At 42.5% G+C, this 14,765-nt stretch overlaps 2 protein-coding genes across 4 annotated transcripts in view; both read left to right on the top strand.

Moving 5' to 3' along the window:
• The window catches only part of erbin (erbb2 interacting protein), a 40,156-nt gene extending 36,480 nt beyond the window's left edge, over positions 1-3,676 (top strand). Inside the window, 1 exon segment of the mRNA XM_069168038.1 lies at positions 93-3,676. Coding sequence (XP_069024139.1) covers positions 93-200 — 108 coding nt within the window. The 3' untranslated portion in view covers positions 201-3,676.
• A 1,161-nt stretch (positions 3,677-4,837) lies between these two features.
• On the top strand, positions 4,838-14,700 carry srek1 (splicing regulatory glutamine/lysine-rich protein 1). Of its 3 annotated transcripts, XM_069168026.1 has the most exons (12): positions 5,310-5,402; positions 6,120-6,678; positions 7,161-7,296; positions 7,700-7,815; positions 8,554-8,703; positions 8,832-9,010; positions 9,791-9,921; positions 10,023-10,119; positions 10,227-10,331; positions 11,203-11,274; positions 11,409-11,523; positions 12,619-14,700. In XM_069168026.1, exons 3-12 carry the CDS (start codon positions 7,266-7,268, stop codon positions 12,799-12,801), a joined length of 1,179 nt encoding a protein of 392 aa, XP_069024127.1. In that variant the 5' UTR covers positions 5,310-5,402; positions 6,120-6,678; positions 7,161-7,265; the 3' UTR covers positions 12,802-14,700. The 3 variants fall into 3 exon arrangements, with proteins under 3 accessions (XP_069024110.1, XP_069024127.1, XP_069024118.1); XM_069168009.1 differs by lacking the exons at positions 6,120-6,678; positions 7,161-7,296 and adding an exon at positions 4,838-5,108 and having other exon boundaries at positions 5,269-5,402; XM_069168017.1 differs by having other exon boundaries at positions 6,120-7,296.
• Positions 14,701-14,765: the final 65 nt, after the last annotated feature.

The following is a 14,765-nucleotide window of genomic DNA, read 5'->3' as shown; positions in this document are numbered from 1 at the left end:
ACAAAAACAAAAACAAAAACAAAAACAAAAAAAAAGCGTTGTGTGATCAGTTTAAAAAAAACAACTTGTTTTTATGTTTTTTTCATTCGCAGGCGAACGGATACAGCTTCGTGAACATCGATCACGGGAACGCGGTGGCCCTCCTGAAGACGTTTCCGACCACTGTGGACATGATCATCGTACGAGAAATGCCAGCGTAGACTCAACCGGGTCGGTGGGGGAGGGAGGGTGGGAGGGCGGGGGTGCGACGGGGGGAAGAAGAAGAAGAAAAACAACAGAGAAATTTATGATGACTTGTCATATTTTTTTATACACAAGAGGAGAGACTGCTCTGTAGATACCTGCCGGGACTATTTATAGCAGAGGTCTTTTGGGAGCCGTGACGAAAAATGGGGGTAAAAAGATTTAAAAAAAAAAAAAAAAAAAAAAAAATCAACAACCACTGAATGTAGTGGAACCGAAGCGAGACGAACACCTGCGAGTACGTGTCCTCAACAGGCCATCACTGTGGTATATATATATTTTTATACAAAAGAAGCTGAAGATATGACGTGCTTTGATGCAAATACTGACTGTGGTCTCTGTACAGGTCATCTTGTTTTTTTGGTTTTTTTTGTTTGTTTGTTTTTTTCTCTCATCATCATCATCACGACTGGGCTTTTTCTTTCCGCGGACGGACACATATCTGACCACTAGGGGGCAGGGCTCCTCTCTCTTCCCGTCATCCAGTTTGCCTTTTTTTTTTTTTTTTTAATTTAATTTTTTTTTATTTTTTTTATTTAAAATGTTGAAGCTGTTTTGTTTGTTTGTTTGTTTGTTTGTTTTCCCGGTCCGCCGTGCGATCTTATATCTGGAGGACAGTGTTACGTGCTTGCCGTGTGGAGACGAATGTAGAGCAAGGAGACGTTTGGTTTTGGTTTTCGTCGGGAGAGATTTTTTTAATTATTATTATCCCCCCCCCCCGCCTTCTTCCCCCCCACCTCTCAGAAGAGGTAAGAAGAGGAACTCGTCCGCCACCGCTTCCGTACCAAAAAAACAACAACAACAACAACAACCCCGTGAGCTCTTCTGTCCTCGGTTCATCCCAGACGTCCTCGGACCGCTCGGCATATCGCGGAAACCGGAAACCGGTGTGCGGAAATTGGATCGCAATTTACCCCCCCCCCTTCCCTCCTCCCCCCGAGGTCAGAAGAAACGCGGCAAACGAGACTGACGGAAATTTACACATCGTGGGAACACGGGAGTCGAGACGGGAGTCTGCATTTGCTCGGCCTTAATCTGTTCCACCAGTCCTCACGTTTCGAGGGATTTTGGGAAATTTGCACGTTTTTTTTTTTGTTGTTTTTGTTTGTTTTGTTTTTTAAAGAGTTTTTAAAGGCGGGTCTCGAGGCGCGAGGCCGGGGCCGGCTGTTTCCCCGCCGAATTCAGACCGTCGGGCGAAGCTAAGCTAGCGGAAGCTGGAGGTTTTTTTTCTCCTAAAAATGTCTGTAAGCGGAGAAAGACGTGGCGGTTATGCCAGCTAACCAAAGCCAGTTTGGAAATTTGCGAAACCGAAAGAAAAAGCAGGAGACAACTTTAAGAAAGAGATTCGAATGAGATTTGAATGATTTCAACTCGTTTTTATTTTTTTTATTTTTTTTTTATTATTATTTTTAAGGGCTTCATCCTTTTTAGGCAGTCGTGGGTGGTTTCAACATCTGGTTTTTTTTGTTGTTTTTTTTCTACATGGGAGAAGACCACATGTTGCCTTTTTTTTGTCTGTAAAAATGTTTTATCGCGCTTTTTACTCATCACTCTGGAGCAGCGTCTCTATCTTTTTATTTTGTTGTTGTTGTTGTTGTTGTTTTTTTGTTGTCTGCTGTACAGAGAGTAGAATTGGGAGAAACAAGTTGTCAAGTGCCATAGACCTTGAACTGTTTGAACGGGGGGGAGGAGGAGGAGGAGCTTTGACCCCAGAACTCGAGCAATACTCACATATTCACAACCGTCGGAGTACAGTTGCAGCGTTAACGGCTTGAAAAGCAATATTTAAAGCCTTTATTTTCAATCACGTCATTTTTAAAAAGAGAAAAAAAAACACACAAAAAAACACACAACCTTTTAGTAATCCCTGATGATTTTACATGATTTTTATATTGTGAAAAGAATCTTCTTCTTTTTTTTTTTTTCTTTTTTTTTTTATAATGAAATGGCACAGGAAATATATATATTATATATATATGCATATATATGCATATTCTATATATGCATATATATATAATATATATATATGGTAGTGCTGAAAAAAAAAAAGATCTCTGCATTGAGTAGAAGTTTGTGTCACTTCGGCTGAGACTTTTTACCGTCTTGTCGTTGCGTGGATTACAGTTTCTCCAAATGCTCATGATGTGTGTGTGACATAATGGACTTACACTGTTGGGAAGAAGAAGAAAAACAAACAAAACGAATCCAGTCAAAGCTGCATCTCGAAAACATTTTTTAAATATTTGTCAAAGAAGTGCGTCGGAAGGAAAAGTGTGGTTTTCTTATTTTATTTTTAATTTTTATTTTTTTTTTAAAGGCCGCGTCGTCACGTTTTATTTACCTGTTAATACTCATCCATTGAAACAGTAAATAAATATTCAGAGACGTGTTTCCGAAAGAAATGGAAATGATAGAGAAATCACTTTTTAAGCGACACCACCGCCCCCCTCCCCCCCCTCCTGTCACACCCCCCCCCCCCCCCCCCCCATGAACTCCAGCAGTATATTTGTGACCACTGAATTATTTGTACGATATATAATAAGCATTTTATCCCCGCAGTGTTTTAACAAATAGCATTCCCTCGACTTGTCGACAGTAGATTGTGTCGTCTACTGGTCTCTTATTGTTTGTAACCGAGTTCGACCTTCACGCTCGTGGCACCGGCAAACCAAAATAATTAAAAAAAAAACAAAAAAAAAAACACTGTGGTAATTAACGAAATTTTAATAATGCTAATAAAAATAGTTCTACGGTAAGGTAGCTGTTCTAAAAAAAAAAAAAAAGAAGCTGTGCCGTTAGATTTTAAACTCAGTCAAATGACAAACATAATTTCCCGAATTGTTTCACACATTGTATTTTACACAGATGAAATCATTGATTTATATTTGTTTTTAATTTTGTTGGGGATTTCTGTTGACTTTCTAAGACTAGAGGGGAGAATTTCTGGGGTTATGGTCACTTTATATTCATGGCAGAAAAAAAATAAATAAACACAAAAAATAAACCCAGTCTGACATCGTAGACAATCTCGGGAGATTTAAAAAAATAAATAAATAAAAACATGTTTTCACCCTTTCTTCATCCATGTTGGTTTGTTTCTTATGCTCCCGTATTGTTCTTATTTATTTAGCAGTCTTCTGTGGATTTTAGACCTTACTAATCAAATTGTAAATACTCTAAAAAGAAAATTGAGAAAAAGAGTTAATAATGGCATTAGTGACTTGCGATTGTAAAACCAGCAATAAATTGCAATGCAGAGGCACCCATTTTATTGTATAGCTAGTATTTCTAAGGTTTCTCTGGAAACAGTCACAGTGAGATGATTGATTGATTGATTGATTGATATGCATTTATCCAACATTCCAGATTTTGTACATAATTACCTGTTTCTGAAGTAACCTGTGGAAAATAAACTAATGCTGTTTAACACCGATTCTTTTGTCTTCAGTTTGTCCTTTGCCACAGGATTGGCGCCACCGGTTTGATAATCCAGAGATATTGCGTCCACGCGAATGGGACAGAGTGATTGGATAGGCTGGATGTCACATTGACCTTTGACCCCTCCCTCAAAAAAAAATAAAAAAAAATCATACCATTTCATCCTCGAGTCCAAGTGAACATTTGTACCAAATTTGTAGAATGTCTTTTAAGGTATTTCTTAAATACCGTGTTGACAAGAAACAGACAATACGGGAGGTCACGGTCCCCTTGACCTTTTGAGCACCAAAAATCCCGTCCCTGCATTGTTGAGGCCGGGTGAACCAAATCCGAAGACATTTTCACTGGGCCTTCCTGAGATCTCGCATGAATGGGAACGGTGATGGACGAATTGGTGGGATGTGAGGTCACGGCAACTCTGACCTTTGAACCCTAAAATCGTATAAATTCTGCCTGGAGTCCCAAGTGGAAGTTGCTTCCAAATTTGAATAAATTACCTCGTTCCCGAGACGTTGCGTTCACGACAACGGCACGGACGGACGGACGGACGGACGGACGGACGGGACAGGTGGGGATTTGAAGCTTTTGACCTTTTGGGCCCTAAAAGCGCCTCGGTTTCCTCCGTGGGGGCCGAAGTGAACGTTCGTACCAAGGTTGAAGAAATTCCTCCGAGTCGTTCCTGAGATTTTTGCGTTGGTGGGACCAGTGGAGATCGGAGGGACGTGAGGACACGGTGACCTTTTGACCTTTAACCACCAAAATCAAATCGAATCAACCCTTAATTTAAGTGAACGATTGTCATTATTTGAAGTGTTCCTCTCTTAAATCTGGAGATTAAGTTTTGGATGATGTCGGCGTAGGAAAGAGCGCCACCGCGGGTCGTTTGTCCCGACGGCTGTCGGCTCAACACCAGCCCAAAATAATGCAGCACTGTATGTGTGTGTGTGTATTTATTCATTGGTCTTACTTTTTCAAAAAAATATTTAATCTATCTTATTTTTTATTGTATAGGTGTTTGTAATCTATTACATTACATCTATCTTATCCATCGATCCATCCGTCCATCTATCCATCATTGTCTGCTGTAATGTGCTATCCCGTGCGGTAGGGGGCGGTAGTGCACCTCAACGTTTATTACCGTTCTCCGGCAGTGGAACAAGAAGAAGACGTTGAGACCGCTCACTCCGCCTCTCCGGGATGTTAGTGTGTACCTCACCGAGCAGGATAACTCCGAAATACATATTGTGTAAATATTACCGCACTTTGTAAGATAATTACCACACTTACCAATTTTGCACAATGAGCGGGATACCCGGGACCGCCGTCGTCCAGGTCACCAACCTGTCTTCGGCCGTGAGCAGCGAGCAGATGCGCACTCTGTTCGGTTTCCTGGGAGACATCGAGGAGCTGCGGCTCTACCCGCCCGAGTAAGACCACCCCGCTTGCGGCGCGGCCAGCTAGGCGACGCCGCGGATCTGCGGCCTTTCCGCGGTTCCGCTCGGAACCCTTAAAATAAAGAAGTCGCTAACTAACCTGCCTTTTTTTTTTCTTCTTCTTCTTCTTCTTCTTCTTCTCCTGCCTCCACAGCAATGCACCTCTGTCTTTCTCGTCCAAAGTGTGTTACATAAAGTACCGAGAGCCGTCCAGTGTTGGTGTGGCGCAACATCTCACCAATACAGTATTTATTGACAGAGCTCTGATAGTAGTGCCATGTGCGGAAGGTGAGTGCAACCTGTTTCATTTGTAAGACATAAAAAAAAAAAAAATTTAAAAAAAAATTAAATGTCTCAGTGGACTTGCTATGACCTTCTCTCATTGAATTCAATCGTTTTGGTGTTGTTGTTGTTGTTTTGGTTGAATTCTGGGTATTTTTATTTAGTCACATGGAAAATTGGCAAGTTGGGCCATTGGTTAGTTCTTTTATTTATTTATTTATTTTTTTGCCATTTTTGCTTCAAGTTATGTGACACGGGTGAAGTGTTGTATCGCCTCATTAAAAGTGTACATATGTAATTTCCCGAAGCACCCTAAAGCCGAGGTTTCTGTTTGGTGTCACAAGGTGGTCTCGAAACATCTCGAATGTATTTATTTTTTTGAAGCTGCAATACGTTATTTAAAATCACTATAAATGCTGGATTATGTGGAGAGAGAAAAAAATTAGACATTGTAAATGGAAAATTAAAAAAAATCTTGACTTTTTGCTCTAATTTTTTTTTTGGTGCTTGTTTTCTCTAAATTCTCTTTTTTTTTTGTTGTTGTTTTTTTTTTTTTTTTTTTGGTGCCACTGTTGTTCACTTGTGTACAGTGAAAAAAAAATAATTATATCACCTCTAACTTGATGCTTTTTTTTTTGTCCTCGTGACTTGGTGCTGGATGGCTACTGAGTTTATTAATTTGGTTTTGTATGTTTTTTCTGTGTGATTATGTGTGCATATCAGATGACTAGAGTGGCCCAGCTGTTACACTACACTAGCCTGAGTCAGGCATTGTTTTCCAAGCCACTACTATCCCCGATCGGGCCACCGCAGCCTTCAAGGGGGGAATGTGACCAGGAGAATAGCCCGCTGAGCCTTCCAAGATGGACACCTTGTCTCTTTTTATTTTATTTTTATTTTCCTTTTTTGGTTTGTTTCCTTTCATACTTTCCCATGTTGTCCACTCTCTGCTGTCTCTATCTAGAAAAAAAAAAAGAAAAAAAAAAAACTACAGTTATTTGCTTATCTCTAGCGTTGTGTTTTATATTTGTTATTTTTTGGTTTGTTGTTTTGATTATTGTCCAACCCCCCCACCCCCCTCTCTCTTTTCTGCTACAGCTGCGGCTTGTGTGTGATTGAATTCTGTCCAGGTTGCTACGGCATACCGGCGGGATGTGTGTCACACACGCGTGCACACGGGATGCTAAGAAACGGATCACTAACACTTTTTGCTCTCTTGTCTCCTCCACCTGTTGACGTAGCGAGGGGGCTAGTCTTTGTGAGAAAAAAGAAAAAAAAAAAAGTGAGACGCAGTAATGAAACCTTTATAATTAGAGCTTTTTTTTTTCTTTTTTTTTTTCCAATTCTATTTGCACTCATTTCTGTGGTAAAACAAAAGCTTCATCTGGATTTATTTTCTCGCGTTACGACAACTACGGATGTTTAGTATGTTGCGAATAACGCGACGCGTGTTCAACGTAGCGCCGTTTTCCCCTTCGCGAGTTATGCGTTAATGCTTTTGCGTCGTCGATGCTTTTATTTTGAAATATATTTCTTGGCGCTCGAGTTAAACGAATGGTAATTCATGCTCAGTCCCTGCAGCTGGAATGAAGTAGATCTGTAGCTATTTTGTCTCTTTATAACTTTTCCTCTAGCAACGAAGCAGCAAAAGTCCTAATTCGTTTTTTAATTTTTTATTATTTTAAAGATAGGTTTTGGCTAACTTTTCCTGCAATTCTTAAAATTGTTGTTCTTTTCTGTATCTGATGTCCTGTGTGCTATTAGTGATGCAGCCATTGGGGTTGTCTTGTGTTGCACACCTTTCCAACACTGCGAAACGATCGCCCCCCCTCTCCCCCCCCACGGAAAAGCGCCCGTGCTTGATATCGTATGGTTCATGACCAATATCTTTCCAGTACAGGTGACCCATACATCAAAGTGTTGACTCATTCTCTGCATTGTGTTTTTCTTTTTCTTTTCTTTTTTTTCTTTTTTTGATCTATGAAAAGAGACCAAGGGCAAAAAAAATTAATACAAAAAAAAAAAAAAAAAATCTGTTCTTTTTGCTTGTTGAAAAGAAAGTTTAAAATCTTTGCACTACATTGAAACTAATAATTGAGATTGACTCAGAAGGATAATTTATTCAAAGCAAAGTAAGGATGCTCAGTTTTACCATGAGTAGACAGTAGAGCACTTGTAGGCTGTATGGGGAAGTGTATGCTCTCTTTCTCTCTAGAATTCAGTGGGCTAATTATGCAGACATAGAGGAGACAGAGAGAAGAGTCCCTCTATTGCCTTCACTAATATCTGCCTCCGTCCTGCAGGGAAAATCCCAGAAGAGGCCAAGGCTTTGTCACTTTTGGCACCTGCCGCCCCGGTGCCCAGTCTGATTCCTGGTGGGGGACTGCTGCCAATTCCCACCTCAGCTCCACTTCAGAATGTGAGTCTGCAGCTTGTTGTTCGGATTTCTCCATCAAGTCTCTTTGCTCTTCAAACCAGTGCAGAGTTATTTAGTATTAGATATTTGCCGAGCTGATCATTTTCCAGATAATACTACTGCACTACTTCAAGTTTATAGAAGGATGGATGGATGGACGGTTTGTTCGTTGGTTGGTTGTTTGTTTGTGGGTTGGCCTGGTGTTTTGGTTGCTCGGTTAGTTCGCTGGTTCCCAAGAGACGTTCAAGTTTCCAGCGTCTCAGTACCATAATAAAAACGGAATAATAAAAGCGCAAGTAAAGTTATTGATCGTCAATACAGTAAATAAAATCAGTCCGGTGTCCCCCCTTGGCAGTTGAATAAGTCTGAAATGCATTGAGGAAAAACTGCCTGCATCCAAGCTGTACCTTCATGTTTTGTTTTGTTTTTTTTTTAAATATTTTTACATAATAATTCTTTTGCAAAATAGCAAAGTAAACAAACTAAAGAAAATGGCCTTTAAAAATAGACTTAGTGCCGTTTTGTTGTGAAAACGTCCTCAAGATGACGAGGCAACACTCCATGGTCAGGGTACACGAGTTATCATGACAGCCGTGTGACATAAAACAGAGGATCGGGGCTAAATATAGCTCAGTACAGCCTGTATTGATCAGTGGAGGTCAGCTCAGGACATCGATGTCTGTTGGTCACGTAAGGTAAACCGAACCTAACCTGTGTGTGTGTGTTATATACACCCTGCAGCTGAACCTTCCCGTCGTGAATCGGATCTCGGCTCCTCTCGACCCCGCAGCGTCGTCACTCAACTCCCAGCCCCCCCTCGTCGGAAACGTGGATCCCTCAAAAGTCGACGAGATCAGGCGGACGGTTTACGTCGGAAACCTGAACTCGCAGGTAAACGCCGCGTCCGATCTTGAGTCGGGCGCAAACCAACTCTTGACGCACTTTACGTGGTTTTTTTTGTTTTTTTTACACCCGCGGAGTCCTCTTTTGAAATCCCCCTCGATCGTTCCCGTCCTCAGACCACCACCGCAGAGCAGCTGCTGGAGTTCTTCAAGCAGGTCGGAGAAGTGAAGTTTGTGCGAATGGCCGGGGACGAGACGCAGCCGACGCGCTTCGCCTTCGTGGAGTTTGTGGAGCAGGACTCCGTCGGCAGAGCCCTGACGTTCAACGGAGTGATGTTCGGAGACAGACCCCTCAAGTATGCTTTTTCTATTTACAACCCCCAATTCCCCAAAAAAAAAAAAAAAAAAAAAAAGTTGGGACTCAAATCACGTAAACCCGTAGTTAATTGCAAAAAGACAACGTATCAGATGTTGAAAAATGAGAAATTTGACTGTTTTATGAAAAATGCATGCTCATTTTGAATGTGATGGCAGCAACAGGGGCATGTTTACCACTGTGGTGTCACCCATTTTTAACCCTCGTGTTGTCCTCGGGTCAAAATGACCCGCAGCTGTGTTCAACCAAGTTCTATTTTATTTCTATATTTTTATATTTTTTTGGGGATCATTGGTCATCATTCTTTAAAGAAACCCTCACAGCCTCCTTGTCACCAATGATCCCCAAAAAAATGTGAAAATAAAATAGAAATTGGTTGAACACAGCTGCGGGTCATTTTGACCTGAGGACAACACGAGGGTTAAAAACAATGGTGCATCATGGAATGAAAAATACGACAAAGGAAACCCCGAACTGTTGAGCAGCTGAAATCCTACATCCGGCAAGAACGGGACAACATTTCACTTTCAAAACTCCAGCAACTGGTCTCCTCAGTGCCCAAACGTTTACAGAGTGTTGTTTTGTTCGTCGCTGTTCAAAAACGATTCGGTCTAATCGAGCGTCGGACTTACTTGCTCTGAATGAAAAGGTGAACGCGGCTCATTTGTTCTTTTGACGCGATTCACATAATTCTGAGGACATGATACCTGTGAACGCCTTTTTTGTGCGAGTTGATTGATTTGTCTTCTGTCCTTTTCAGGGTTAATCATTCCAATAACGCCATAGTTAAACCCCCGGAGATGACGCCGCAGGCTGCTGCCAAGGAGCTAGAAAATGTGATGAAGAGGGTGAGGGAAGCCCAGTCCACCATCGCTGCCGCCATAGAACCAGGTTAGACATTTGGATTCGCCGCATGTTTGAGTGCTTCAGTAACAATCGCTGTGAGGTTCGTGTTGCGCTTCCGATGCTGAGAACTGCTGCTCGTGCTCCAGCAGAGACAACGAAGTGTTCGACCAGTCGGCCTCAGCGGTCGCGCCGCTCGCGCTCCCACTCGAGGACGCGCAGGAAAAGCTCCCGTTCGAAACACAGGTGCTTTGTTTTCACTCCCTCGATGTGCTGTTGTTGTGATTGCGGGTGGCGTCCGGTCACTGACGGTGTTCTCTCCTCCCTCCCCCCGACCCCCCCCGTCGGAGCAGACTGTCGGTGAGGTCGTGGCCGGGGAGCGACACCCACGGTTCCCGAAGCGGCCACAAGAGGCGCTCTCGCTCCAGAGACAGGAGGCGCAGCCGGAGTCGCTCGAGGTACGTGGAGAGCGTAGACTGTATATAAATATGGGCTCAGTCTTTGGGTCTGAAACGATGAAACCCTAAAGTGCACTACCACTGAGGGACACTAGGGGCTGCCTCCAAAAAAACAACCCCTCTGGCTCCAATAGACTCCCATTCAAAAAGCATCAACTTCTTGCATTAAATATTAAGTCATTACATGTTTCCCACAAGTCATGATGGTATTATTCAAATAATGAACTTCTTCCGATCGGTGTTCTGGCGATCCTTCTGAAAATAATTCCATCATGAACTAAATATTGGGCCTTAAAGAGAGGTATGTTTGGGGGGGGGGGGGGGGGGGGGCGCGTATTTGGTTTGACTGACAGGCCTGTTGTGCAGTCAGGTTTCTGGTTTAGCATCCTCAGGTTAACAGTCGGATTTGACCTTTCACTCCTCCCCGGCTCGTCCAAATATGGTCACTTATGGCTCCAAAAAAACAAAAAACATCACGCTGACAGCCGAAATATAAATTAGTGGTTTGCCGGCTGCTTGAGAACAGTCTCCAAATGATCTCTTTTACTCTGAAAGTCTAAATGCTGCTGAGTACCCCGCCGCTGTGCTTGGTGTGCGGCGCCACCCGCTTCTGTATTTTTATTTAAGAAACTACGAGAATATTTCAGAGAATCAGATACTGTATTATCAAGAAAACTTGCATCTGATCATCTGTAATAATACCCTGTAATTCCTGCCTGGGACAGCAGGGGTCATCAGGTTCTTAAAGATCCTGGTAGCTGCATGAATTTGACTGCAGTCGTGTGGAAAGTATTTCATAACACTTTGGGGATTTAAGTGGCTCTTATTGTCTCAGCAAATGTACTTCATCAAGTCCATGTGTCGTTTTCAGGGGCCACAAAAGGAAGAGTAAAGATCGGTCCAAAAGCCCTCGAAGGAAACCGAGATCGCCGTCGCCGAGAAGGTAAATCCATCTCGTCTCATTCTGAGGAGGCGTTCGTGGTCCTTCGAATTTTCCTATATTTCTAGAGGGATACACAACGACTTGGTATCGGTCAGGACGGTTCCCAGCGCTGACTTGTTTTTTTCTTCCTGTAGAGGTAAGAGAGAGAAGAGGAGGGAGCGCAGCAGGGACAGGAGGGACCCGTCCACGTCCAGGAAGAGGAGCCGCAAGGACGAGGACAGGATGAAGAGCAAAGCCAAGCCCACGAAGGTAACGAAGCCAACTCTAAAGAGAAAGAAAATCGGGGTAGCAAAAAAGGTAATAAAAGTCAAATTAGTTTTTAAGTGACATTTTGTTTATGTGGTTCTACAGTAAAAAAATAAAATAATAATTTCACCAAAAAAAATGTATCCTCTAGTTTCGCATTTATAACCAGTAAAAGATATAATTTCCTCATTGATGAATTTTGTATTATTGACCCACTGCGTGTCTTCACATTTCCTATCCTCAAAAGATTCTCCTTCAAGTAACCATCTTTTGTTCTTGGGTGAATGTTTCCATTCCCCCGACATGAGAGTCAGACCACATGACTGACCTACTTCAGAAAGTTTACCATTGAGAACCCCCCCGCCACCTCCCCCCCCAAAAAAAGCCACGAGATCAAAGGTGAAACCTTCTGTCGATAACGATCAAAACATTTGTTTGACAATTGACACATCAGCAACTGTTCTCCTCAAAAAACACGTGTCCTGTTGCAGAGTTGTTACCATCGGTGTTTCACTGCAGAGTCTCGATAGCTGTTTTGTTTTTTTACGTACGTCAGTGCTCGGTTGAAAACAATACGTCGGAAGGCCGCTGCAGCTTGGGCAAGAAAACACATTGGGAACATGGGAGGTCAGAAAAACATAAAGTTGCCATAAAAGGCCTCCAGCAAAACGCCCGCCGTCCCTCAATACTGTTCACATCGGGGAGCGCAACCAGAGTCAGACTCGAGCTCGACCCGCTCTGCACGAACGCAGCCTGCAACTTCGGTTAGCGACCTCCGGATCGCTTTTTTTTTTGGTCTACAGCGACATAACAAAACAAACAAAAAAAGGAATGTGCTTTGGACTTAAGACGCAGTAGCTCAACATCAGTTATATCTTGTAAAAGCAGTGAAGACAAAGGGGAGCTGTTTCAAACCGCGTTGGAAACGACGAGACAGCATTACCCAATCTCCAGTAATTCTTGTACTCCGATTTTTCCCCGTCGTATCTTTCGTACTTTTTCCCCGCCAGCATGGACGTGAAATACGTCTTAAACTGGATTCGTAATGGTCTTGAAAGCCTCGAATTGAACTTCGTCGAAACCCGTTTGTTGTTTCAGGTGGAAGTGGAGTACGACAGAGAAGAGAAGGAAGAATACGAAAGTGACTCGGCCACACCGAGCGAGGACATGACGTCCTCACCCTGCGCCCGGCACAACGGCAGCTACAGGACTCCCCACGGGGAGGACGCGTCTACGGGTGCGGACGGCACCAGGGGACTATCGCATCACCGCGGAAACTAGTCCCGCTCCGTCGCGGCGTCTCGCGTGCGTATTCGCGCATTAACACTGAAAATAACCACTCGCAACAACACGTCTTCACCTCCGGATTTACTCCCTTTTTCTTTTTTTTTTTTTTTTTTTTTTTTTTATAAACTCCATTCACGGCAACACGTAGTAAGTCGGCGTTCACCGTCCCCCTCCGAAAGGGGCAAGTGAGCCCTCGGTACAGCAGAGATAACCCCCACGAATTTATGCTTCGTAACAATGCAAACACAGAATACTGTGTTCGAAACGTCTCAAGGAAAAACGAACGTTGGAGTCTTCCTAAAAGCAGCGATTGTTTTTGTTTACCTTAAATCCTGGTGGTCTTTCGCTGTAGGTACTAAATTTCTAGACAGCAGAATGAAAACGCATGCAGGCCTGAGCCATCTGCAGATTGGCCCTTGTCTGTTGCAAGAAAGGCGAGTCACAGCCCAGGAGGTTTTGCGCTGACAACAAGCCGGGTGGTCCCTCTCCTCTATCAGCTTAAAGCTGTGTTTTAATTGCACACTTCCATCGATCTTGACCGTAAACCTCAGTCGTTCAAAAAGTCGTTCACGCCTCCCAAGATTATCAGTATTTATTTCATATTTTAGGATGCTTGATATTCCCTTCAAATTTTTTGCTGTCTTCTTCTTAAAAAAAAAAATCCAAATCTGCAGCAACAATCTGCTTTAAGAGTTATGAAATGTTCATATCTTAAATTATGACTTGTTTATGTGCGAGATCCGAGTTTTGCTTTCATTACTCTGCAGCATCAGTGAACCCAAATGAGTCAGATGTGCGAAGACGTGGGGTCAGAAACCTCAAAGGTAATTCTCCAACAGGAAGCTGCTCTGGTCTTCAAAGTCCAAGCTTTGCACTCCTCGTCTGGCTTCAACACGAGGTCAAATCATTTATGAGGCACATTTCAACACAACATACGTCGAACAAAGTGCTGCACAACTTCAGAAAGAATTAAAACAAACTCTGCCCATCAATAAAAAATAATGTAATAAAAAGAAAATATACAAAAATGACCAAAAACGATATTAAGCCAAAACAATTATCTGAAGGTTTACATCAGCAGTCATTAATACAGTAAAAAAAAAAAAAAAAAAAACTTAAATAATAGGATAAATTGGGCCTAATGTGGAAAAAAAAACCAGCGAGAATAAATGTTTTCATTTGATTGCTTAAAAAAAACAGATAAAACGTCACTTTAAAACGGAGCTTTCTTAATGACAGAGCGATGACGCCTAGCCACCAACGGAAAATAGTCTAATATTTTCGAATACAACAGTCAGAAAACTGCAGTAAAAACACACCTGCTTCTTTCTGCTTGCAAATAGTTGCTGAGTCAGAAACAAACAGGGATGTTATTTTACAGTGTAATTCGAAAGGTCGTGGATTCCCCGAAATGAATCATGAGTTTGTCATTTGACCTTTGATGTAATTAGAAAGCTCGTGTTCTGAGAGAGAGAGAGAGCAGGGTCTCGATACTTGGACGTTGCCTCAGCTGCGCTCGTCACATTTACCGAAAAGTGACGTAAACTAACAATGATTGAAACGTAAAGCAGGTCGTCGTCACGGTAAATTGTGTCGAAGCTCTAAAAACCCGAAGAATTCAGTTGGCAAACCAAGAAGTAGAAATCACTTGATTGACTCCAGTTTCGCCCCACCCACCCCAACCAAAAAAAAAAAAGAAGTGTTTTCTTCAAAAGCGACATAGTTAATTTCATGTTTTGTTTTGTTTTTTTTTTTATCATTTGACAGCTCGTGAGGTCAAATAAAACCTCGCCTCCAGCTGCTTGAGGTCTCGTGGGGTGTAACTGTTTTTCTTCTCGTCCTTCTGCTTCTGGTCTTGGTGTTGCTGCGACAGCAACTTCCCATATTCTTGTTTGCTTGTTTACTAAGTGAAGCGATGGCACACTACATGTTTAATACACGTGGACAGAGAGTTAAAA

This window comes from Embiotoca jacksoni, unplaced genomic scaffold (genome assembly GCF_022577435.1).
Source record: "Embiotoca jacksoni isolate LCO1_2020_lvr unplaced genomic scaffold, fEmbJac1.0.p SCAF_10, whole genome shotgun sequence".
Taxonomy (NCBI): domain Eukaryota; kingdom Metazoa; phylum Chordata; class Actinopteri; family Embiotocidae; genus Embiotoca; species Embiotoca jacksoni.
The sequence above is the reverse complement of the archived record's forward strand: the minus strand, read 5'-3'. Positions and strand labels throughout refer to the sequence as shown.

Coding starts and splice junctions, on each gene's coding strand:
- srek1 (XM_069168009.1), top strand. CDS start 4,981: ATGAGCGGGATACCCGGGACCGCCGTCGTCCAGGTCACCAACCTGTCT. Junction 9,011..9,790: donor TTCGGAGACAGACCCCTCAA/GTATGCTTTTTC, acceptor TGTCCTTTTCAG/GGTTAATCATTCCAATAACG. Junction 11,524..12,618: donor GCAAAGCCAAGCCCACGAAG/GTAACGAAGCCA, acceptor TTGTTGTTTCAG/GTGGAAGTGGAGTACGACAG.